A 23,217-nucleotide genomic window follows, 5' to 3' on the forward strand; every position below is an offset into this window, starting at 1 on the left:
GACACCCCATCTGCCATTGTAGGTGAATGGAAAAGAGGAGATGGTGGCGTAGTGGCAATATCACTGGTAACCCCAGGCTCTGGGGTCACCGGTTCAAATCCCGGCACAGCAGCTGGTAGAATGTAAATTCAATTTATATAAAAACCTGGAAAATAACACTAACGTCAGTAATAACGACCATGAAACCATCATTGATTGTTGAGCATACGAATTAGGGACAGGAAAAGGCCACTCGGCCCCTCGAGCTTGCTCCCCCATTCAATAAAATCATGGCTGATCTGATTGTAACCTTAACCCTGCATTCCTGCCTACCCCCGATAACCTTTCACCCCCTTGCCAGTCAATAATCTATCTAGCTCTGCCTTAAGGATATTGAAAGACTTTGCTGCCACTGCCTTGTGAGGAAGAGAACTCCGGATGCCTCTCGACCCTCTGAGAGAAAGGTTCTTTCCTCATCTCTGTCTTAAATGCGCGACCCCTGATTTTAAAACAGTGACCCCTATTCTAGATTCTCCAACAAGGGGAAACATCTTCTCCACATCCAACCCGTCAGGACCCCTCAGGATCTTAAGTTGCCTCTTACTCTTCTAAACTTCCAGTGAATATAAACCTAACCTTTTCTCGCAAGACAACCTGCCATTCATGGTATTAGTCTCATAAACCTTCTCTGAAAAGCTTCCAATATATTTACATCTTTCCTTAAATCAGGAGACCAATGCTGTACACAATACTCCAGATGTGGTCTCACTTGTGCCCTGTACAGCGGAAGCATAGCCTCCCTACTTTTGTAATCAATTCCCTCACAATAAATTATAACATTCTATCAGCTTTCCTAATTACTCGCTGCATCTGCATACTTGCCTTTTGTGATTCATGCACTAGGACACCCAGATCCCTCTGCAGCTCACCATTTGGATGACATGCTTCTTTTTTATTCTTCATGGCAAAATGGACGATGTAAAAAAATCCACCCGGTTCACTAGTGTGTCCTTTAAGGAAGGAAATCTGCCGTTCTTACCCGGAATGGCCTACACCTGGGCATAGATCCACAGTAATGTGGTTGAATCTTAACGCCCCCCCCCCCCCTCTAAAATGCTCCAGCAAGCCATTCTGTTTAAGGGTATTTCGGGATGGGCAACAAATGCTGTCCCTGCCAACGACGCTCACATCCCGTGAATGAATAAATTTAAATTGTGCCGCGTGACATGACGTGCCGCACTATTTCAAAAGGTGTGGGGTGGAGGGGGGTTTCTCCCACAGTGCCCTGCCTAATAGTTATCCCTCAATCAACATCACCAAAAAACAGATGATCTGCTGTGTGTGGGAGCTTCCCATGTGCAAATTGGCTGTCACGTTTCCTACATCACGAAGGCGGCACGTGGCGCAGTGGTTAGCACTGGGACTGCGGCGCCGAGGACCCGGGTTCGAATCCCGGCCCTGGGTCACTGTCCGTGTGGAGTTTGCACATTCTCCCCGTGTCTGCATGGGTCTCACCCCCACAACCCAAAAGAGATGTGCAGGGGAGGTGGATTGGCCACGCTAAATTGCCCCTCAAGTGGAAAAAAAAAAATTGGGTACTCTAAATTTTAAAAAAACAAATGTTTCCTACATCACAGCAGTACCTACTCTTCAAAAAATATTTATTTGTCGGCATTAATTAATTTGAGATGTCCACTCATCGTGAAAAGTGTTATAACAATGTCCGCCTTTCTCGTTATTCTTTCACAACCTCAGGATATCCCAAATGTCTTTGAAGCCAAAGGGTTAATTTTGAAGTGTAATCAACGTTGTAATGTAGGAAAAGCAGGAGCCAATTTACGCACAGCAAGCTCCCACAATAAGCCGTGTGATAATGACCACATAATATGTATTTAGTGCTGTTGGTTGAGGGATAAATATTAATCAGCACTGGGGGAATTGTAGCTGCAGGATCTCTCACATCCACCTGAGACAGGACCTTTTGGTATAACATACCTCCTCCGTAAAGTGACACCTCTGCCAATTCTTCATTTACGGTTTAAGAATGGTGAAGTACCTGCGAAATCTGGGCGTCTCGATTCCCATTGCATTTTTTAAAAAAAATTTAGATTACCCAATTATTTTTTCCAATTAAGGGGTAATTTAGCGTGGCCAATCGACCTACTCTGCACATTTTTGGGTTGTGGGGGCGAAACCCACGCAGACACCGGGGGGGGAATGTGCAAAATCCACACGGACAGTGACCCAGAGCCGGGATCAAACCTGGGACCTCAACGCCGTGAGGCAGCTGTGCTAACCACTAGGCCACCATGCTGCCCATCCCATTGCAATTTTAACAGTGCCCAATAGACACCTCAGTCACAATTAATTTTGAGTTACTTACCAGGAAGAACATTCGTTGCTGCAGTCCCTTTGCAGACAGCTTGCTGAGACATCCTTGTCTAATGAACTCCTTTATCAAACACAGACAGGAGAAACATCATCAAATAAATTATGTGCAAAAGAATATCAAACAACAATATATGGGAAAATGTGGAATGAAGGAATTGGCTCCTAATCGTATCATAGAATCCCTAAATGCAGAAGGCCATTCGGCCCATTAAGTGTACACTGACTTTCTGAAAGAGGACCCCACCTAAGCCCACTCTCCCTCCCCATCCCTGTAGCCCTGTAAACCCACCTAATCGTTGGACACTAAGGGACAATCTAGAATGGCCAATCCACCCAATTTTGTTTATCCTTGGCTCCCTCTTGTTGCTCATCTGAGCACTGCCCCTCGGTGGCATTATCTAAAGACACATCAGTGTACATGACATCATCCAGCTCCACCTCACCGCTGTGGTGTTCAATTGTTCTGTGTTTTATTATGTGAGTCTTGTAACTGATCTTACTCACTGGGCTTGATTGGTTAAGCCTGGGTGTGGACTCAAAGCAAAATAAATGGACACCACAGAAGCTCCTGGTAGATGAACTGGGAGCATGATGAATGCAAACATTTTGTGATTTCAACAATCTTGGAAATAAGCCTGTTGTAAACTTCCAAACAAGTGTCGTCTCTGCACAGCTCTGAGATACATAAAACCGACTACCATAACTCTCAACTCCACCCCTGCCTCTGATCTGTCACACTGTTTGTTAAAACATCAATGTTCATTTATACAGCATGTTTAACACATATTTAGTGCCTTTAACGCATACATATCCTTTCCACCTCTACAACATTGCCCGCCTTTGGCCCACTGCTGCCAAAGCCACGGACTTTGTTACCCCGCAACTTTACTGTTCCAATGCTTCCCCCGACAGCCTCTCAACCTCTACCCTACACCTCGCAAGCTCTCCCACCTTTGAGGTTTTGCATTTTGTTAAAGATGTTTTTTGATTTGTTGGTAACTACTTTGTATTTGTGAACTTTTGGCTTTAGACACACTGACAAGTGGAAACATTTTCTCCACGTCCCTATCAAACCCCTTCATGATGTTGAAGACCCTCCATTCGATTACCCCTCAACCTTCTATTTTCCTGCATGTGGAGCATCGGCCTGTTCAGCCCCTCCAGACAGTTGCATCCTAAGAATTCTGGTGACGTCCCAATAAATCGTTGCCGCAAAATATCGAAGGGCAAACCAGTGGGGAGCGGTGTCAAAACGGCAAGGCCGAACACATTTCTTTGAAAGTTGTGATCTATGTGATTATATAACCAACACTGCTGGGCCATCAATCGTCAAGTTCCTATAGACAGTCACAGTCAAGTCCGGAGTCAGGATTTACACCGAGTGCTGCTCAGTCTAACTGAATCAAATCTGGAGGAGCGGGATGAAGGGTGATGGAATTTTTCACCTCTGTCAGAGAGAGTGCTGATTGACTAAAAGGCATTCATCTCGACATGCTGCTGCCATGAAGTTATATAATGGGTTATTTCACAAGACATTAAGCAGCATTGCAGGAAAGAAAAGGTGGCAACAACACCTTGCATTTATAAAGCACCTTCACAACATAGTGAAAAGTTTTCCAGGATAGTTTGCGGTCTGATAGTAAATCAGACAGAATTTGGCGCTATCCACAACAGGGGCTGGATTTTACACTCTTCTATCAGTGGGTTTGAAGGTGGGAGTGGGGTCATGCAAAATCCAGTGGATGGCCTTCCCCCTGCCTACTTGCCATTAGGCCTATTGAGGGTCTTTAGTGTCTAATTATTGGCCATTTAAGGAGCTCACCCTGCTCCTGCTGACATTTCCCCTGCAGCGAGGTGGGGGTGCAACCCACGCCATACGGGAAATAGGGCTGCACAAGCTGCAGCAGGCAAAAAGGGGAGATGTCCTTTGGCCTCTTCCTCCTTCGAGACCCAAAGCCATTGCGCCTACCTGCCAACCCTGGTTCCCCAGCCCCCTTTCTTCAATCTAGCCTACCGTATTCGCTGCTCACCATGCGGTCTACTCTATGTTGGAGCGACAAAACGCAGACTGGGTGGCCGCTTGCTTGAACACCTCCGTTCAGTCCGCAGGCAGGACCTGGAGTTTCCAGCAACCTCCCTTTTCAACTCTCCACCTGGCTCTCACACTGACCTCGCTGTTCTTGACCTTCCCCAGTGATCCTTCGCTTGACCAGGATTTGAGTATCACCCCTGTATTGTGTGGTAACTATGTCTGGTTATTCAATTTGGATGTTGTTTGGGGAACAGGGGATGTCTTACAGGGTTCAGGTATCGTAGATATATTTTTTAACAAGAGGTGCGTTCTATATAAATTGTGTGTGTTTAGAAACTCATACACCTTAACAGCGTGAGGGTATTGTAGCCCTGTTTGTGTGTATTTGTCTTTTTTTAAAGGTTTAGAGTACCCAATTTATTTTTTCCAATTAAGGGGTAATTTAGCCAATCCACGTACCCTGCACATTTTTGGGTTGTGGGGGCGAAACCCACGCAAACACGGGGAGAATGTGCAAACTCCACACGGACAGTGACCCAGAGCCGGGATCGAACCTGGGACCTCGGCGCCGTGAGGCCGCAGTGCTAACCACTGCTCCACCGTGCTGCCCTATTTGCCATTTCTTTATTTTAACAAATAGTCTTCGATAACTGTTACACGACTGGTCTGCTTATTCCCACTGGGATTTCACTTCTCTCCTCACACCCAAACAAAATAAAACTAAACACCCCACAAACCGGTGATCCAAGCTGGGGTACCCTCGCAGATAACATCAGCGTGCGCAACGGTCAACAAAATGTCTCATGGGTCGTACCAAGAACGCAGATGGGCCATATGTGGATCCCAGGTCGCAGATGGCTCACCACTGCTCCACATAATCCTCATAATTTAACACTTTCTTTGCCATTTGCCCACAGAAACTTTATCCCCGACTGGACTGCTTTAGATTTAATTTCGTCACTAAAACCAGCTGCAGCACAAAACTGAGCTGTGAGTCTCTCATCCACTGATGCTCAATGATTATAATAATAATAATCTTTATTGTCACAAGTCGGCTCACATTAACACTGCAACAAAGTTACTGTGAAAATCCCCTAGTCGCCACACTCTGGCGCCTGTTCGGGTACACGGAGCGAGAATTCAGAATGTCCAATTCACTGAACAGCACGTGATTAAGCTTGCACATAAAGAACTGGCGTTTGGACAAAGTATGGGAGAGTATCCGTCAGTCGGTAATTCAGGATGGACCAATGGATGATCCAACGGACAGATGCAATGACATTTGATGCAATGATATTCTAGATTTTTTTTTAAAAATCAATAAAATTGAATGTACCCTTCCGGGAATAACCAGGTTCTCAATCCCGATCAAGTCCCTCTTCAGCTCAACGAGCTTCTGGAAGTTCTCCATTTTGATCATGGTGCCGTGCAGTTGAGCTACCATTTCCGCCACCTCTGCTAGTGCAGCTAGACAGGGGAAAGAAAGGCAAAGACTGACATTCCTATTGCACCCTTCACAACCCCTTAGCGAGTCCCCGAGTGCTTTGCAATCAAGCACCTTTGAAGTGTGGTCACCTGCTGCAAAGCAGGAAATGCTGCAGGCAATTTCTGCACAACAAGATCCCACAAACAGAAATATGATATGACGACAAAATGATCTGTTTCTCTGATGTTGGTCAAGGGTTAAACATTTGGCTGGACATCGGAGATAGCTCCCCCCACTCTGCACTTCTTCAAAATCGTGTATGTGCAAGATCTTTACATCTGCCTGAGGGAACAGGTGGCCTTGTTTAATGTCGCATCTGAACTTTTAACATGAAAAATAGTTTTCAGAATTCCGAGGTCAAAAAAAAGTAGGATTTCTGTTCATTACATTGATGGGGTCAAACATTTTAGATAGCACCAGTAGAAAAAGATTGATCCTATGTTAAATGTGTATATTCTGCAAAAATGCATACATCATTCCTTAATCATTGACATGCTCGGTAAAGCAATATTCAGTTTTGTCTGCACGTGTGTGCGTGTGCATGCGCACATGTATGTTCATGTTTGCCTCTGAAACTATGTATGTGTATATGTGTCTGTGCCTGTGTCTATGTCTGTGTGTATGTCTGTGTGTATGTGTGGGTTTCTGTGTGGTTGCATGTGTGTGTCTGTGTTGCCTGCCACCTTGTGGCAGTTCGTGTGTGTGTGTCTATGTGTGTGTGTCCGTCTGTGTGTTGCCTGTCACCTTGTGGCAGTCTGTGTCTCTGTATGTGTGCATGTGTGTGTGTGTCTATGTCTGTGTGCATGCGTGTGTCAGTGTGTGTGTTGTCTGCCACCTTGTGGCAGTGAATAGGGCTGTACCTCATGCCCAGCACCAAGAGTCAGCAGGGATGCTGCATTAAGAGTGTGTCTCACATTCATTCAGGTTGGGAGGTAATCATTGTTTTTATGTAGTTAAAAGGTTCCTTTCTCTTCCCATACCAATCTAAAGAAATATCTTATTTTGACTTTCAATAATTAAGCATTGACCTCTTATTTTTAAATAATAATAATCCTTATCATTGTCACAAGTAGGCTTAGATAAACACTGCAATGACGTTATTGTGAAAAGCCCCTAGTCACTCCGTTGCCTGTTCGGGTCACAGAGAGAGAATTCAGAATGTCCAATTCACCTAACAAGCACGTCTTTCGGGACTTGTGGGAGGAAACTGGAGCACCCGGAGGAAACCCACGCAGACACGGGGAGAAGGTGACGACTCCACACAGAGTGATCCAAGCCGGGAATCGAACCCGGGACCCCGGTGCTGTGAAGCAACAGTGCTACACACTGCTACCATGCCACCCAGGGGGACACAGGTTTAAGATTTTGTGTAGAAATAGAGGGAGAACTTTTTAACACAGCAGGTGGTAATGACCTGGATCTCGCTGTCCATGAGGGTGACAGAAGCGGAGGCGATCAATAAGTTCAAATGGAAATTGGATGGGCACGAGGGAAACAAAGTTTCAGGGTTACTGGGATAGAGTGGGGGAGTGGGATTGAATGGGTTGCTCTACCATCCTGTCTCAGTCTAAGAATGATCAAATGTGCTGAAAACCCATTCTCCACTCTGAATCTCCTCCTTACCTCTCGAGTCTCTGAAGTCCACGTGGGTGGGTGGGTAATGTTTGCACAGCCTCTCCAGAATCTGCTTGTAATGCATCAGCCGGTGCAGGGGCCTCAGGAAGAATATGTTGAGGGGAAGGTAGCAGACTTTCTGTTGCTCAAACTCCCGGCAGACTGCCTCCAGCCTCCGCGAGTTGCGAATGGCTTTCTCCAGCTCTGTCAGGATCTCACTGTGCTTCTGCAGGTGGATTGTGAGTTGCTGAAAAGGTAAGAAATGAACAGCGTACGATGAACTGGGGCGCAGCGGCGAGCAGGCTGTCTGTGCAGGGTGCTCAGTGTCTACCACCAGGGCTGAAGAAACATTTATATAGTGCCTTTAACAACCGCTGGGTACCCCACAACATGATACCACCAACGCGGTGATGTTGAAGTGTAGGCACTCTTGCGTAGTGGGAACTGCAATGGACAATTTGCACACATCGAGCTCCCACAACAGCAATGTGATTAATGACCAGATCATTTGTTTTTAGTGATGTCGATTTAGGGATGAATGTTGATCAAGACGATAGGGAGAACTATACCCGGTTCTTCTTCCAATTGTGGAGTGGGATCTTTCACATCAGCTGAGAGGGCGGAGGGGGTTAACTGCGTTTAACTTCTCAGTTAAAGATGGCACCTCTGACTGTGCAGCACTCCCTCAGTACAGCACTGGGTGGGGGGCCAGCCTAGACTGCTGTGCTCATGTTTCTGGACTTTGATGTGAACCAAGAACCCTCGTGACTTAGAGGCAAGAGACACGACCCACTGAGACACAGCAAAGATTAAACAATGTAGAATTAAACAATCACTTGGTCGTACAGAGCTTGAATCTTGCTGAAAAGAGAGACATGTTGCCGAAGCTTCTGATCTTGCACTCAACAGAACAAACACGAGAATACCAAATTTTAAAGAACCACAACAATTTATGCTACAAGAGAAAAGGATGCTGATTGGTTGGGAATTGACTCCTTGGCCAAGGCGTTGCCACGGATAAAACAACAGGGAACACTAGGCTCCTGGTTAATTCAAAAAAGGTGCAAGTCTTGAACATATTCCTTTTATTTGCAGAGAATGGGTCCCTGTGTATGAATGGATGTTCTTTCTAGTGAGTATAAATGAGCCATTATACAAGATAGAATGATTAACTTAAATTGGTTGTTAGTGTAGCTATTGGCACACTCAGAATTGTTGAACAAGTGCTGCCCAATCGCTGAATCACATCTAACAGCCGACATTTTGATTCTAACTTTTTAAATACAAACATTTTTCTGTTGTGAGCATGGAAACGTACCTTCATACTACGCAAATTCTTCAGCATCACATCTCCAATTCTTTGGTAATCGCCTTTGATATGTGCATTTGATCTTCCTTCCCTGTTAATGAACAGAGGAATACACCATAAAATCTATTTAAAACGAGTGTCAAAGGTTTCCTATAACTTTGAAGGTCAAAACTATTCACCAGAAAAATAATTAGAAAGATTCTCATCAATAGGAATTAGAAAACATGTTGACATTTTAAAATCCACAGTGCTTTAAATATTGTTTTTAAAATTGTAATATTGACAGGAGTTCTCTGTAAACAATACAGCAGCCGTCTTAATTTACTACAATTGTATCGGGCATTGGTGAGGCCACACCTGGAGTATTGTGGGCAGTTTTGGTGTCCTTATCTGAGGAAGGAGTTTTTGCTATGGAGGGGGTGCAACAAAGATTTACCAAACTGATTCCTGGGATGGCGGGAGAGACCAAATCGGTCAGGGTTATATTCATTGGAGATTAGAAGAGTGGGACTCATAGATCTCATAGAAACTTACAAAATTCTAACAGGATTAGACAGGGTAGATTCAGAAATAATGTTCCCGATGGTGGGGGAGTCCAGAGCTAGGGGTCATAGTTTGGGGTTAAGGGGTAAACCTTTTAGGACTGAGGTGAGGAGAAATTTCTTCACCCAGCGAGCGGTGCATCTGCAGAACTCGCTACCACAGAAAGTAGTTGAGGCCAAAACGTTGTGTCTGCTCTTTCCGATCTCAATACATCCTGGTCTTTAGACTTTGACAATGTTTACAGCAGGAGGTTTGTAAAGTGCCTTCCTTACTCATGATGCGAAGCAGCCCCACGGGAGCTTGCAGTCAGCTTCACTGAAGCAGTACAGCAGACCAAGGACAAGGAGGTCAGAGTGCAATGGATGGAAAATTAAGGTGGCTTTGAACCATCATCCATTTTGTCCTTTAATCATCTGCCCTCCATCCTATTCCCTTCTATTATTTTCTCCACCCAACTTCCTCCTGACTCTGAAGCAGACTCGATGGGCCAAGTGGCCTAATTCTGCTCCTATGTCTTATGGTCTAAAGATAGTTAAATCTCTTAATCGGTCAAGTTCCGACGACCTGAAAGGTTGGGCCGAATTCTGCTAGCCCCCAGAAGGCAGGGAGGGAGGCAGGCTGAGGGGGGGTGATGGTAAAATCCCGGGCATGCGTGTCGGATCAGCTCCCCCCACCATGTTCCGCGCTGGGACATTTTACCGATGGGCGAGACCAGAATTGGTTATCGGACATGTTGCCCTCCACAGGAGACGGGCCAATTCAAATATGTAAAGACCTCATTAAGGGCCATTTAGTCAGGTTATTACCATTTTACTGATGGCAGGACAACTCCTGCCATGTTAAACAGAAGCAGGCTCTCAGCGGCAGCCCAGGGGGTTGGATTGGATTGGATTTGTTTATTGTCAGGTGTACCGAGGTACAGTGAAAAGTATTTTTCTGCGAGCAGCTCAACAAATCATTAAGTACATGGGAAGAAAAGGGAATAAAAGAAAATACATAATAGGGCAACACAAGGTATACAATGTAACTACATAAGCACCGGCATCGGATGAAGCATACAGGGTGTAGTGTTAATGAAGTCAGTCCATAAGAGGGTCATTTAGGAGTCTGGTGACAGTGGGAAAGAAGCTGTTTTTGAGTCTGTTTGTGCGTGTTCTCAAACTTCTGTATCTCCTGCCCAATGGAAGAAGTTGGAAGAGTGAGTAAGCCGGGTGGGAGGGGTCTTTGATTATGCTGCCCGTTTTCCCCAGGCAGCGGGAGGCGTAGATGGAGTCAATGGATGGGAGGCAGGTTTGTGTGATGGACTGGGTGGTGTTCACGACTCTCTGAAGTTTCTTGCGGTCCTGGGCCGAGCAGCTGCCATACCAGGCTGTGATGCAGCCAGATAGGATGCTTTCTATGGTGCATCTGTAAAAGTTGGTAAGGGTTAATGTGGACATGCCGAATTTCCTTAGTTTCCTGAGGAAGTATAGGCGCTGTTGTGCTTTCTTGGTGGTAGTGTCGACGTGGGTGGACCAGGACAGATTTTTGGAGATGTGCACCCCTAGGAATTTGAAACTGCGAACCATCTCCACCTCGGCCCCGTTGATGCTGACAGGGGTGTGTACAGTACTTTGCTTCCTGAAGTCAATGACCAGCTCTTTAGTTTTGCTGGCATTGAGGGAGAGATTGTTGTCGCTACACCACTCCACTAGGTTCTCTATTTCCCTCCTGTATTCGGACTCATCGTTATTCGAGATCCAGCCCACTATAGTTGTATCGTCAGCAAACTTGTAGATGGAGTTGGAACCAAGTTTTGCCACGCAGTCGTGTGTGTACAGGGAGTAGAGTAGGGGGCTAAGTACGCAGCCTTGCGGGGCGCCGGTGCTGAAGACTATTGTGGAGGAGGTGTTGTTGTTCATTCTTACTGATTGAGGTCTGTTGGTCAGAAAATCGAGGATCCAGAAGGTTTTCTGGAAAACGTTTGAAAATATTTTCTTGCCTACCTCTGTAAGCTGCAGGGACTTCTACCTTTCTCAGCAGTGACCTTCCCTGGAGGCGCTGTTGAGCTGGTGACACTATGATTGGGCAGGCTTCCATCCCGGATAATCGGGCAACACCAACAGCAGTCACTCGACTGGAGGCCAGCCGTAAAATTTCGAGGGTGTCCTCCAGCCGTTTACGTGAGTGTCGGTGACACGCCTTTTCTTTTTTTTAAATTGATTTAGTGTACCCAATTCATTTTTTCCAATTAAGAGGCAATTTAGCGTGTCCAATCCACCTACCCTGCACATCTTTTGGGTTGTGGGGGTGAAACCCACGCAAACACGGGGAGAATGTGCAAACTCCACATGGACAGTGACCCAGAGCCGGGATCGAACCTGGGACCTCGGCGCCGTGAGGCAGCAGGGCTAACCCACAGCGCCACCGTGCCGCCCTTTGACATGCCTTTCCTACTGATGCTGGGTCACTTATCTGACTGACAGGATCTAGGCCCTAAACTCGCTGCCTGCTTTTATTTCAGGTTTCCAGCATCTGCAGTATTTAGCCTTTTTTATTACAACGGGCGAGATTCTCTGGCCTCCCGTCGCACGTCTCCCGGTGGTGGGAGGCGCCCCCTTGTTGGCCGGCAGTGGGATCTTCTGGTCAATGGGATTTCCCGTTGAATCCGCCCCACGCCGCCAGGAAACCCGCGACGGAGGACGACCATCGGCGGGACTGGAAGATAGCGCTGGCATGAACAGCCGGAAGATCTCACCCAATGTCTTTAAATATGGATCAGCATCTGAAAATTCAGTTTCATAAAATAATTTAGTTAAAGCCAAAGGGAGAACAGAAAGATCTTGCAGCACTGAACGTCTTCATAAAAAAAATGTGTGAATTTTGTTTAATATAATTGTGTCTGAATGTGTAGAAACCTGAAAGTTTACGTCCTCTGCAGTGATTTGTGAAGTTCTGACTTGCACGCTTATTTCTCACGTGTAACACGGGGATTGTTCATTGCTGTCAATTTGCAGGTTTTGATTCAGGATGATCAGCTGGATAGCTAAAAATAGTTTGCCAATTAAAGTTTTGTGATGAATATTTGCAAATCCTTCCCATTGCACCAGGGGACAATGAAGCTACCAGCACAAAACTAATGACTTTGCAGGCGTTCCCCAGTGTAGACCTCACCACAGCTAATTTGACCAATGTGTTTGAAAGCTGAGTACTACCCAGCAGGCAACAGCCAGGACAGCGGTCAGCTGGCCAGACCAGGCTGGACTGATAATTATTTGAAAAATTCCAAAATCCCACTTTGCAACCAAGGAGCGATTTTACACTTGTTTGATGACGCGGTGCTTGCCCGAGGAGTGAGGGGGAGTCCCTGCTCCCAGTTTAAGACAGAACGGGCACTTCTTTCTATAACCAGCCACGGATATGTTTAAAAACCTGCTCCAAAAGGCAATAAAAATAAAAGCTTCTTCATAGAACCTTACAGCAAAGAAATAGGCCCATTTGGCCCATCATGCCCGTCTCAGCTCTTTGAAAGAGTTGTCCAATTGGTCCCATTCCATGCTCTGTCCCCATAGTCCAGGGCCTTCTTCAATACTACCATCGAACCTGCTTCACCGGCCCTTTCATGCATCGCATTCCAGATCACAACAACTCGCTGCGTTAACTTTCTTTCTCTGGGGCACTTGCACCCACAATAAAATCAGGCACCTCCCTTTGTTCACCGGGAGAATAAAGTCAGGCCAGCCACGGATTGGGTGAAAATGTTGGAAGTGTCTCACGCTCACATTTCTTTCTATCTTCTGACGTTCAAAAATAAATGGGCCGGAATGCTCCGGATGTTCGCTGGCGGCGGGATTCTCTGGTTCTGCCGGCAGTGCGCCCCTGCCCGCAGGTTTCCTGGCGGTGTGGGGTGGATTTCATAGGAAGTCCCATTGACAGCGCCAGGAGCAGAGAATCCCGCCTCCCGTTGCCGAGAGACATGCGACTGGGAGGTCGGAGAATCCCGCCCAATGCGTTCTGAAACTTTGCTTTACCTCGTGCACCTTTGCTGCGACAATGGGAAGAAATTCTACAATTAGATTGAACTTTGCCGTAGAATAATCTCATGCCTTTCCTCTGCTGCAAGGGCACCTTAAGCGAGATATGAAGCTGGCAAATGTTGGCACTGCCAACTGGGAGATAGCCGCTGACAACCATGACCTCCGGAGACTGGCCGAGGGCACTGGAAGAGGGGAGCAGCAACAGAGAGCCCTTTTGGCCTGGGAAGGGGCCCAGGGAAATCAAAGGCCAGTGAATTGTGCACCTTCTCGGCCCAGTGTCTTCCTCTTCAGCAAATGCAGCAGAAGCTGCCATGTCAGAATGGAGCTCCTAGCCACACTGGGGGTTGACCAGCACAGTGCAAACCGTCGTCTTGTGAGACAGAGTTCTCTCAACGCAATACTCTCACTCCAGATTTCGCAGCACCTGGGCAATTGTCAGCCAATGACAGCGGCAAATATGTGATTGGTGTTTGGGGTGGACCAATCAGTGGGGGTGCAAAGGCGAATCCTGGATATGAATTACCAAATGCGGCAGTCCTTACTTACCACAACGCAAGCCTTTGCTCAATCTCCTTCAGAAAGCCAGTGTGGAACTTGTACAGTGGATTAAAATTTGAGAACAGCAAAGTCTTCAGTGGTTCTGGCATTACATCATCTTTGGCCACAGCACTTTGAAAACACTGCAGGAGAGATAATGAAAGTGGCAGGTATAATGATCCGTGCTGAGGTTTCTACACCACAATAACAAAAAAACAATACATTGCAATCGCCATACGCAGTCATCCGTAAGGACTTAAGGGGATTCTCCACTGCGATGTGCAATCAGTAACTTTTCACTGCTATGACAGAATATATTACTTTAAGATGCATTACCTTGACTGGGAATGAACAATGAAATGTCTGTCAGGGAATGTTAAGAGACGGATTTATACCAATTTTGCGAGTTCCCAATCTCGATGCTATGACACACAGATGCTCTCTTACTGAGGAGCAAAGGGGAAAACCCCAGTGGATAGGTTACACAAGGCATCTATGAACTTCCTAAGTGGCTGAGCAAGATCTTGACAAAGATCTATAGGCTGTCCCATCAAATGAAAAACTCACGTAGATTTACATAGAACTTCTGGTTCAGGAACAGGCCATTCGGTCGATGTGGACCATGCTCCACATCAGCCTCCTCCCATCCTAACTGGTTGATCTAACTCATATCAACGTATCCTTCTATTCCGTTCCCCCTCGTGCTTTTGTAGCTTCCTGTCAAATGCATCTGCACAATTTGGTTCAACTACCCCTTGTGGTACTGAGTTGCACATTGGGGATAGCATGGGACACAAATAGGACCAGGAGGAGCTTACTCAGCACCTCGAGTCTGTCCCCCCATTCAGTCTGGCATGTACTGCAAATCCATTTACCGGCCTTTCTTCTCTAAGACTTTAACCCCCTGACCCAACAAAAATATCAGTCTCAGTTTTGAAATTTCCAATGGCTCCTCCGCCTCAACACCTTGTTTGGCGAGTGTGGTGTTGGGTGCTCTGGTGCACAGATGAGCCAACACAGTTGTATGTGGTACAACTCTATTTTATTTTAACTCTTATCTACAGTTCGTTCTGGATACTCTGCACGTGCTGTCTCCCTGAGTGTGTCGTGTAGCAGGTCTGTCCTGGTCCTCCTCTCCAGCTAATACTGACCACCAGGTGTCGTGTTTGTGCTTTTATATCTTTCTGTGATTGGTTGTGGTGTTGTGTGTTCTGATTTGTCTGTTGGTGTGTCTATCATGATGTGTGTGTTTGAATATCATGACATCCCCCCTTTTTACAAAGATATGTGCCTACGTGGTTATAAATATAATCGTGTCGTGAGTGCATCTAAGAGTGTGTGTGTGTGTTGTGTACAGCGTGTGTATATGACGTAACTATTTACATGGGGCGATGTCGGGTGCGTCACACTAACAAGGTTGTACCATAACAAAACATGAATGCGAGAAAAAAAAAAACTTGAACAGTGGTCCGGTCAGACGATATCTGGAACGATAAACAACAACAGGTTATAATACAGAAGTGTTTGACTTTTTGAACGTATGAACAGCGTTATAAGTCCAGTCTAATGGGTGATCGCCTCAAGAATAGGCTGGTCCTCAAGCCGGTTCAGCTGTGGAGATTTGGGTTCACACTGGTTCACCTTGGACTGTTGGAGGTGATGCTGCTGCCGAAGTCTCTACTTTCCCATTTGTTGTACTTCGTGCAGTGCTTGGTTTTTCATTCGTGCAAATATAACATTCAACATCTTAGTTAGTGTTGCCTTGGCTGTGGTTTGGTTCTGGTGGCGATGGAAGGGGCATGATCCGTGGCATCTCCACAAAGTCATCCTTGGGAACCAGTGGAGGATCCGACGTGTGCGTACGGTTCAGTTGCGAGCGTGGAAGGCGGCGCAAAGCTCGCTGATTGCGCCTACGCACCAATCCATCCGCCCTGCATGCCAGGAACAAGGTGGAGTCTTTTTTCTTTTTAGGTTTGTGGTGGACGGCATCTTGTAGCCGATGGGTCGTTGCCATCGAAGAAGCACCATCACTAATATCATGCAAGGCGATGACTGTGCCAGATGTGGAAGTTGGCCGAGACCGTGCACGCTGCTTCCGGCCACCTGCTGTGCCGGAAGGGCGACTCCGCAGAGAAACGTCGAAGCATGTCGCCTTGGAGAGAGAATTGTTGCTCGCATCAACGTCTGGCGATGGCGCGAATTGGTGTGTCTGTCTTGGACCGCCGGTGCTGGTCGCCACTGCCGACCCAGTGGGACTGCCACGCGATCCATTCCCTGTCGCCGTGGCATCCGCCGTCACCCTGAACGTGCCATCACCGAGGCCGCGACACCGCCCGTCCGGAGCAAGGTCTGGCGTGCGCGAATCAGAGTCGGCGCTTGGCTGCTCCCCATCTGGAGTCCGGTCTGCCTTCCGTCGATGCTCCCCGTCCGGAGTCCCAACAGGTTCACTGGAGGCAGCCGAGATTCCCTGAAGCTGCACTTCTGGAGTCGGAACATGCAGGAATGCACCGACCAGTGGAGAGGCTCGAGCCATCGAGGGTGGAAGCGGTGCGCCGCCACCGCAGTCGTCAGTGGTCCCACCGTGATCGTCGAGTGCCTCGGTACGCATTAGGCGAGGTCTGTCACCTTGCACCTTTTGCATGGGAAGTGGGATGCTGTCGTCACTCGTCTCACATTCCGTGGATAGATCCTCATTAGCAGCTTGCTGTTCACTAGGGTTGGGTAAATTGTCAGAGTTTTCATCTGGTGGTGCACACCATGTCGGTGGACTGTCATTGTCTTGCCGTTGTCTTTCATTTGGGCTTTTCTTCTTTGGAATTTTAAATCTTCCCCCAGACATTGCAGAACCTTGTTTATTACCCACAAATTCTCCCATATGTATGGTCTCGAATATAGGATCCAATGTTTCTATCGACATTGTACTATTTTCCAAAGAACATTCCGTTTCACTTTTCTTCTCAGGTACCTCATATGTATCTTTGTCTAATGTACATGCCTTCATGGTCTCTGGGTCTGATTTTGCTGGGACTGGCATGGTCACAGTCTCTCTTTTACTGTTCTCAATTTCCCACATTATACTCCCCATACATAACTGCTTAATCACTGGGGTTAGTGTGGTACAATGGATAATCGGGTCGACCTTATCTGCATCTTCACCATTAGTGGAAAGCACACTTGGTTCACTTGAAACTGCTGCGGGTTTTAAATTTGTTATCTGGCTACTCGATGTCGGTGTCCTCAGGATTCTTGCTCCAATGTTCTGCTCATTTATCAGTGGAGTGTGTATAGGTTCAATGCAATTAATGTTCCCCTCAAGGTTTGAAGAGTCATTACTGACTAACTGCTGGTCTCCGAAGTTGGGACTTTGCGGCGTTGTGTTGAAGGGAGACATTTGTCCCTGCTGTAGATATGATTCAGGTTATGTTATTTCCATTACCTGAGGATCAATGTCTTGTCCATTTTTTCGATCCGTACTAAAACACTGGCAATTCTCAGTCTGCTCCTTGCAAGTTAAACATTCAATTAATTTCTTTAGCAAATCCTCAGCATCCTTCTGTGACCGTGCAGCATTATTAATCTCTGTTCGGCTATAATGATCCTGAAGGTCAGCGCATAAACCTTTTTTCTTCGGGCTTGGAAGAGGCGATTCCTTTGGCTTGTCTTCAGTTGGGCTGGAACAGTCTTCAGCGCTGTGCCCTTCATTGTAGCATGAGAGACCGTCATGGTCATGCTGCTGCGTAGTGGAGCATGGTAGGCTGTTATAGCCTTCTTGCTGTTCACGTGAGCATGGCAGACTTGCATCGTCTGCCGCTGGTTGGTCAGGAGAGGTTGCTAGACCCTCATGGTCTTGTTCCTGCAAGGACCGCACATTGGAGTCTTGCGTTGCTTCTATCGTGGAGGCTGTCCACGAGCTCTCTGTGGAGGCTTGTGACACTGGAGTCACTTCTTGTTCGTGCAAGGACTGCGCTCTGGAGTCTTGCATTTCTGCAATTGTGGAGTCTGTCCACGAGCTCTGTGTGGAGGCTTGTGACTCTGGAGTCACTTCTTGTTCATGCAAGGACTGCGCTCTGGAGTCTTGCGTTTCTGCAATTGTGGAGTCTGTCCACGAGCTTGCTGTGGAGGCTTGTGACTCTGGAGTCACTTCTGGTTCATGCGAGGACTGCGCTCTGGAGTCTTGCGTTGCTTCTATCGTGGAGTCTGTCCACGAGCTTGCTGTGGAAGCTTGTGACTCTGGAGTCACTTCTGGTTCATGCAAGGACTGCGCTCTGGAGCCTTGCGTTGCTTCTATCGTGGAGTCTGTCCACGAGCTTGCTGTGGAAGCTTGTGACTCTGGAGTCACTTCTGGTTCATGCGAGGACTGCGCTCTGGAGTCTTGCATGTCTTCTTTCATAGAGTCGGGAACGTTGAGCGGGACGTGGACCACGCTCTGTGTGGCAGCAGGGCGCTCTCCGTGTGCTTGCACCGCTCCCTGTCTGTTAATGTCAGACTGCAGCATCATCCGGTACTGATAAGTTGGAACGTCATATCTGCTGGGTTGAAGATCCTCAAATCCGAAAAATGAATCCGCATCTGCGTCGGATTCAATGTGGGGGCCGCCAATGTGCAACACGAAAGGTTCGTCCGAGTCATAGTCGTATAGGACCACGGAGCTATCATTGGGCTCGCGAGGTCCGGAAACACTGTAAAGATCGTCATCGAAGTATTCGAGGTCGGAATCATCGGCTTGTGCGTAGGTAACTGCTTGTCGGAGGGTTCTTCGGAGGTCAAATTCATCTCCTGGGTTAATTTGCGGCACTGTGCTGTCATTCCAGGTGAGGGAAGGTTGTTTTACAGCTTTTTGTTTTTTTGATTTGGGACGTTTCCCTTTTAAATTGGATTTGGGACGTTTCCCCTTTAAATTGGTGCGGTCTGGGGCCTCTGACATCCTGACGCTCGGTATGTAGCACGTAGGAAGCGACTGCGCATGCTCAGATCGCTGTTCCTTTACCGATGGCCGTTTTCTTGACTGCAAACGAAACTTCCGGTTCTGCGCACTGCTCGCGCAACTGTGCTAGCGTGATACCTTTAGCAAGATGGCCGCCGACCTCGACCCAGCCCTCTCTCAGGCCCGGGATTTCGGCCTCTGGGAATTCGGGCTCCGGGATCCCGGCCACGAGGTGAGTACTGCCGCTTTTCTTACCTTTACTTGCCGATTGGATTGCGTTTTCTTCACAGCACTTGGAGAATTTGTCCAGGACTGCCTGGTAATCGTACCTTTGCTGCCTCCTGAAGAACCTGAACCTTGTGAATATTTCTCTTGCCCTTGCACCGGCGATGGTGAGGAGAAATTCAATTTTTTCGCTATCATCCAGGTCTTGGAGTTCAGCTGCCACCAGGGACAATTCGAACACTTGCCGGAATCGCCGCCAGTTTTCGCGGAGGTCGCCGTGGCACTGGAGCGGCTGCGGAACCGGGAGCTCTATCATTTTGCCTGGGCACTGCTGGTTGTCTGTGTACACTGAGGTGTGCCGGCAGGTATCGATCCACTCCTGTACCATGTGGTGTTGGGTGCTCTGGTGCACAGATGAGCCAACACAGTTGTATGTGGTACAACTCTATTTTATTTTAACTCTTATCTACAGTTCGTTCTGGATACTCTGCACGTGCTGTCTCCCTGAGTGTGTCGTGTAGCAGGTCTGTCCTGGTCCTCCTCTCCAGCTAATACTGACCACCAGGTGTCGTGTTTGTGCTTTTATATCTTTCTGTGATTGGTTGTGGTGTTGTGTGTTCTGATTTGTCTGTTGGTGTGTCTATCATGATGTGTGTGTTTGAATATCATGACAGCGAGGGAGGGGCGGGGGTCCAGATTTCCACTCTGTGTGAGGAAGTGGTTCCTGACATCACCCCTGAACGGCCTGGCTGGGATTTTAAGGTTCTATCCCCTAGTTCGGGGCTCCCATCACCGGGGGAGTAGCTTCTCTCTGTCAATCCTTTCATCACCTTAAACACCGGGACTAGATTAACCCTTAAATGCCTGTATTCAAAGAAATACAAGTCAAGACACTTAAGGAAAATAAGGGGGGGCGCGGTAGCACGTTGTTACCACTGTTGCTTCACAGCTCCAGGGTCCCGGGTTCGATTCCGGCTTGGGTCACTGTCTGTGTGGAGTCTGCACGTTCTCCCCGTGTCTGCGTGGGTTTCCTCCGGGTGCTCCGGTTTCCTCCCACAGCCCAAAGCTGTGCAGGTTAGGTGGATTGGCCATGATAAATTGTACCTTAGTGTCCAAAAGGGAGGTGGAGTTACTGGGTTACAGGGATAGGGTGGAGGCGTGGGTTTAAGTGGGGTGCTCTTTCTAAGGGCCGGTGCAGACACGGTGGGCTGAATGGCCTCCTTCTGCACTGTAAGTTAGATGATCTAATGCTAAGCCTAGTTGCATCCCCAAATGGTACATAAAGAGTGGAGGTGGCCTGCTGCGATTCCCGCCCCGTGACCTGGGTCCCCATTGGTCTCCTGGGGTGACCGGGCTTGGTTGGGTTTGGCTGATGCTCGGGTGTCCCAGGTGGCATGGTGCCGCCTTGTTCTGCCCGCTGCCCTTGTGATGCACCAGGGACAGGGGGGTGGGTCCAAGGTGCTGCGGTGTTCCGGCACCTCCCCTGTGGGAGTCACCGGCACGGACCCCATCACCTCCTCCTCCCTCGGGGTGTCCGGTGTCCCCGGGATTACTCCATGGGACGGGGGTGCGAGCGGAGCCAACCCCTGAGGCTACCTACCAGTCCTGGAGGCCCGCTCTCGTCTCAACCAGGGTCTCCATGCTCATGGCCACGGAGCACAGGGAATGGACCACCTCCACCTGGGACTGCATCACATCACGCTGCGACTGTGCCAATACCTTCTGGGTCTGTCCCACATCAGCCAATGACTGCGCCATCTCCCTCTGGGACTGTGCCACCTCCCTCAGTGTCTGTGCCACGCCGGCCAGCGCCGGGGCAAAGCCGCCACCACTGCTCTCAACCATGACCCGCTGTGAATGGGCCACGCTCAAGAGCTCCGCTGCAACGCCCAGGTGGCCGTGGTATATGGCTACCTGTGAGAGGGCAACCCTGCCCTGGGCCTGAGCCAGCGCCTGCACATATTGCCCCAAGCCTTGGACATCCTGACCCATGGCCGAAACCCTCACAAAGAACAAAGAAATGTACAGCACAGGAACAGGCCCTTCGGCCCTCCAAGCCCGCGCCGACCATACTGCCCGACTAAACTACAATCTTCTACACTTCCTGGGTCCGTAGCCTTCTATTCCCATCCTATTCATATCCTGCACTGCGGATGCCACCTGTGCGCTGTTGGCCATGTTGGCCTGGGCGACACGCATGGTTGGCACCACCTCCTGCTCCTGCGGGCGGTCAGACTGCTCCACCTGCAGGTGCTGGATGCTCGCCGACAGCCCCTCAGTCCCTGGCTCTGTGACTGCATCTCCATAATCGATGGGACTGTCCGTTCCAGAATCCCGAGGCCCATCTGGATGGCAGCCAGCCCCTGGGATCGGGCCGCCCTCTGACCGTCCGCCCCCTCGGGGGTTCCTGACTACACCTGCTGCATCTGTGTGTGGTGCGCACCAGAGAGTGCCCCAGGAGCCTCTTCACTAAAGTGCCCAACCGAGGTGAGTGTCTCTGGGATGGTGGAGGGTGATGGAGACAGCTGTGACGGGGTATCAGTGTCACCCCGGACTAGAGCTCTGGTATCCTGGGATGAGGATCGAAGGCTCCCATCCGTGTCGGTCTCACTGCGGGTGGGGGACACCAGAAGGACCTGCCCTATCACCAGTAGCTTCTGCAAGACACAAGACAAGACGCATGATTACATTGTGGGCCGGGGGTAGTGGGGGTGGGGGGTGGGGGGTGGGGGGGGGGGGGGTTGGGGAGTGGTATGGGTGTGGGGGTAGAATGGGTGAGGGGGTGGTGATGGATGTGGGGGTGCTGGTGGGCGTGGGGGTGGTGGTGGGTGTGGGGGTGGTGGTGGGCGTGGGGGTTGGGGTGGGAGTGGTGGGTGTGGGAGTGATGGTGGTGTAGGGGTGGTGGTGGGGGTGGGGTGATATGGATGTGGTGGTGGTGATGGGTGTGGGGGTGGTGGTGGGTGTGGGGGTGGTAGTGGGTGTCTGGGAGAGGGGTGTGTGTTGGGGAGGGGGTGTGGGTGTGGGGGGTGGGGGTGGGGGTGGTGTTGGTTGTGCGAGTGGTGGTGGGGGTGGTGGTGGGTGTGGGGTGGTGGTGAGGGTGGGGTGATATAGGTGTGGGGGTGGTGGTGGGTGTGGGGGTGGGGGTAGAGGTGGTGGTGGGTGTGGTGGTGGGTGTGGGGTGGTGGTGGGTGTGGGGTGGTGGTGAGGGTGGGGTGATATGGGTGTGGGGTGGTGGTGGGTGTTGTGGTGGGGGGTGCGGGTGTGGGTGTGGGTGTGGGGGTGGGGGTGGTGGTGGGGGTGGGGTGGTGGTGGGGGGTGTGGGGGTGGGGGTGGTGGTGGGTGGTGTGGGGGTGGGGGTGGGGGTGGTGGGTGCGGGTGGGTGTGGGGGTGGTGGTGGGGGTGGTGGTGGGTGTGGGGCGGTGGTGGGGGGTGTGGGGGTGGGGGTGGTGGTGGGTGGTGTGGGGGTGGGGGTGGGGGTGGTGGGTGCGGGTGTGGGTGTGGGTGTGGGGGTGGGGGTGGTGGTGGGTGTGGGGTGGTGGTGGGGGGTGTGGGGGTGGGGGTGGTGGTGGGTGGTGTGGGGGTGGGGGTGGTGGGTGCGGGTGGGTGTGGGGGTGGTGGTGGGTGTGGGGGTAGTGTTTGCCGTGGGAATCTGCAACTGAGCGGGATCTCACCTTCTCGCCCAATGCCGGCCTCCGCCCCGGCGACTGCCCTTTTTTGGGGCCCGCAGACCCACGTCCGGTGCCCTCTGCTCTGCTGTGGTGAGGGGGCCGCAGGTCCGGCGGTCTCCCTCCAGTCTTCTCCCGCTCCTGGCGGTTGTGCGCAGCCTTCTCCTGGGAAACCAGGGAGGGGTGGGTTTGGATCAGGGGTATGTTGGATGTGGGTTTGTGCTAAGCTCACAGAGCTGACTCCTCACCCTGGACGCCTTTAGGAGTTTTTCTGGCACTGCAGGCCGGTCCGAATGGTGTTGCTCACGGCGATGATCACGTCTGCCAGCTGCATCCAGGTAAATGGCAGCGGCTGGCAGCCTTCTTCCCACCCCTGGGTACAGGGTCGCCCGCCTCTGCTCCACGGCATCTAGCTGGGTCTCCAGTACCGCGTCGGTGAACCTCGGGGCCGTGCATCTTGGCTGCCACCTTGTTGGTTGGGATGGTGTGCGTGGGG

At 49.7% G+C, this 23,217-nt stretch overlaps 1 protein-coding gene across 1 annotated transcript in view; it reads right to left on the bottom strand.

The window, feature by feature from the left end:
• Positions 1 to 23,217, bottom strand: part of LOC140391525 (FERM, ARHGEF and pleckstrin domain-containing protein 1-like) — a 326,539-nt gene that overhangs the window by 34,396 nt on the left and 268,926 nt on the right. The window contains 5 exon segments of the mRNA XM_072476099.1: positions 2,363 to 2,431; positions 5,739 to 5,869; positions 7,512 to 7,749; positions 8,821 to 8,902; positions 13,917 to 14,050. Of these exon segments, the coding sequence (XP_072332200.1) occupies positions 2,363 to 2,431; positions 5,739 to 5,869; positions 7,512 to 7,749; positions 8,821 to 8,902; positions 13,917 to 14,050 (654 nt within the window).

Source organism: Scyliorhinus torazame, chromosome 15 (genome assembly GCF_047496885.1).
Source record: "Scyliorhinus torazame isolate Kashiwa2021f chromosome 15, sScyTor2.1, whole genome shotgun sequence".
NCBI classification, from domain to species: Eukaryota; Metazoa; Chordata; class Chondrichthyes; order Carcharhiniformes; family Scyliorhinidae; genus Scyliorhinus; species Scyliorhinus torazame.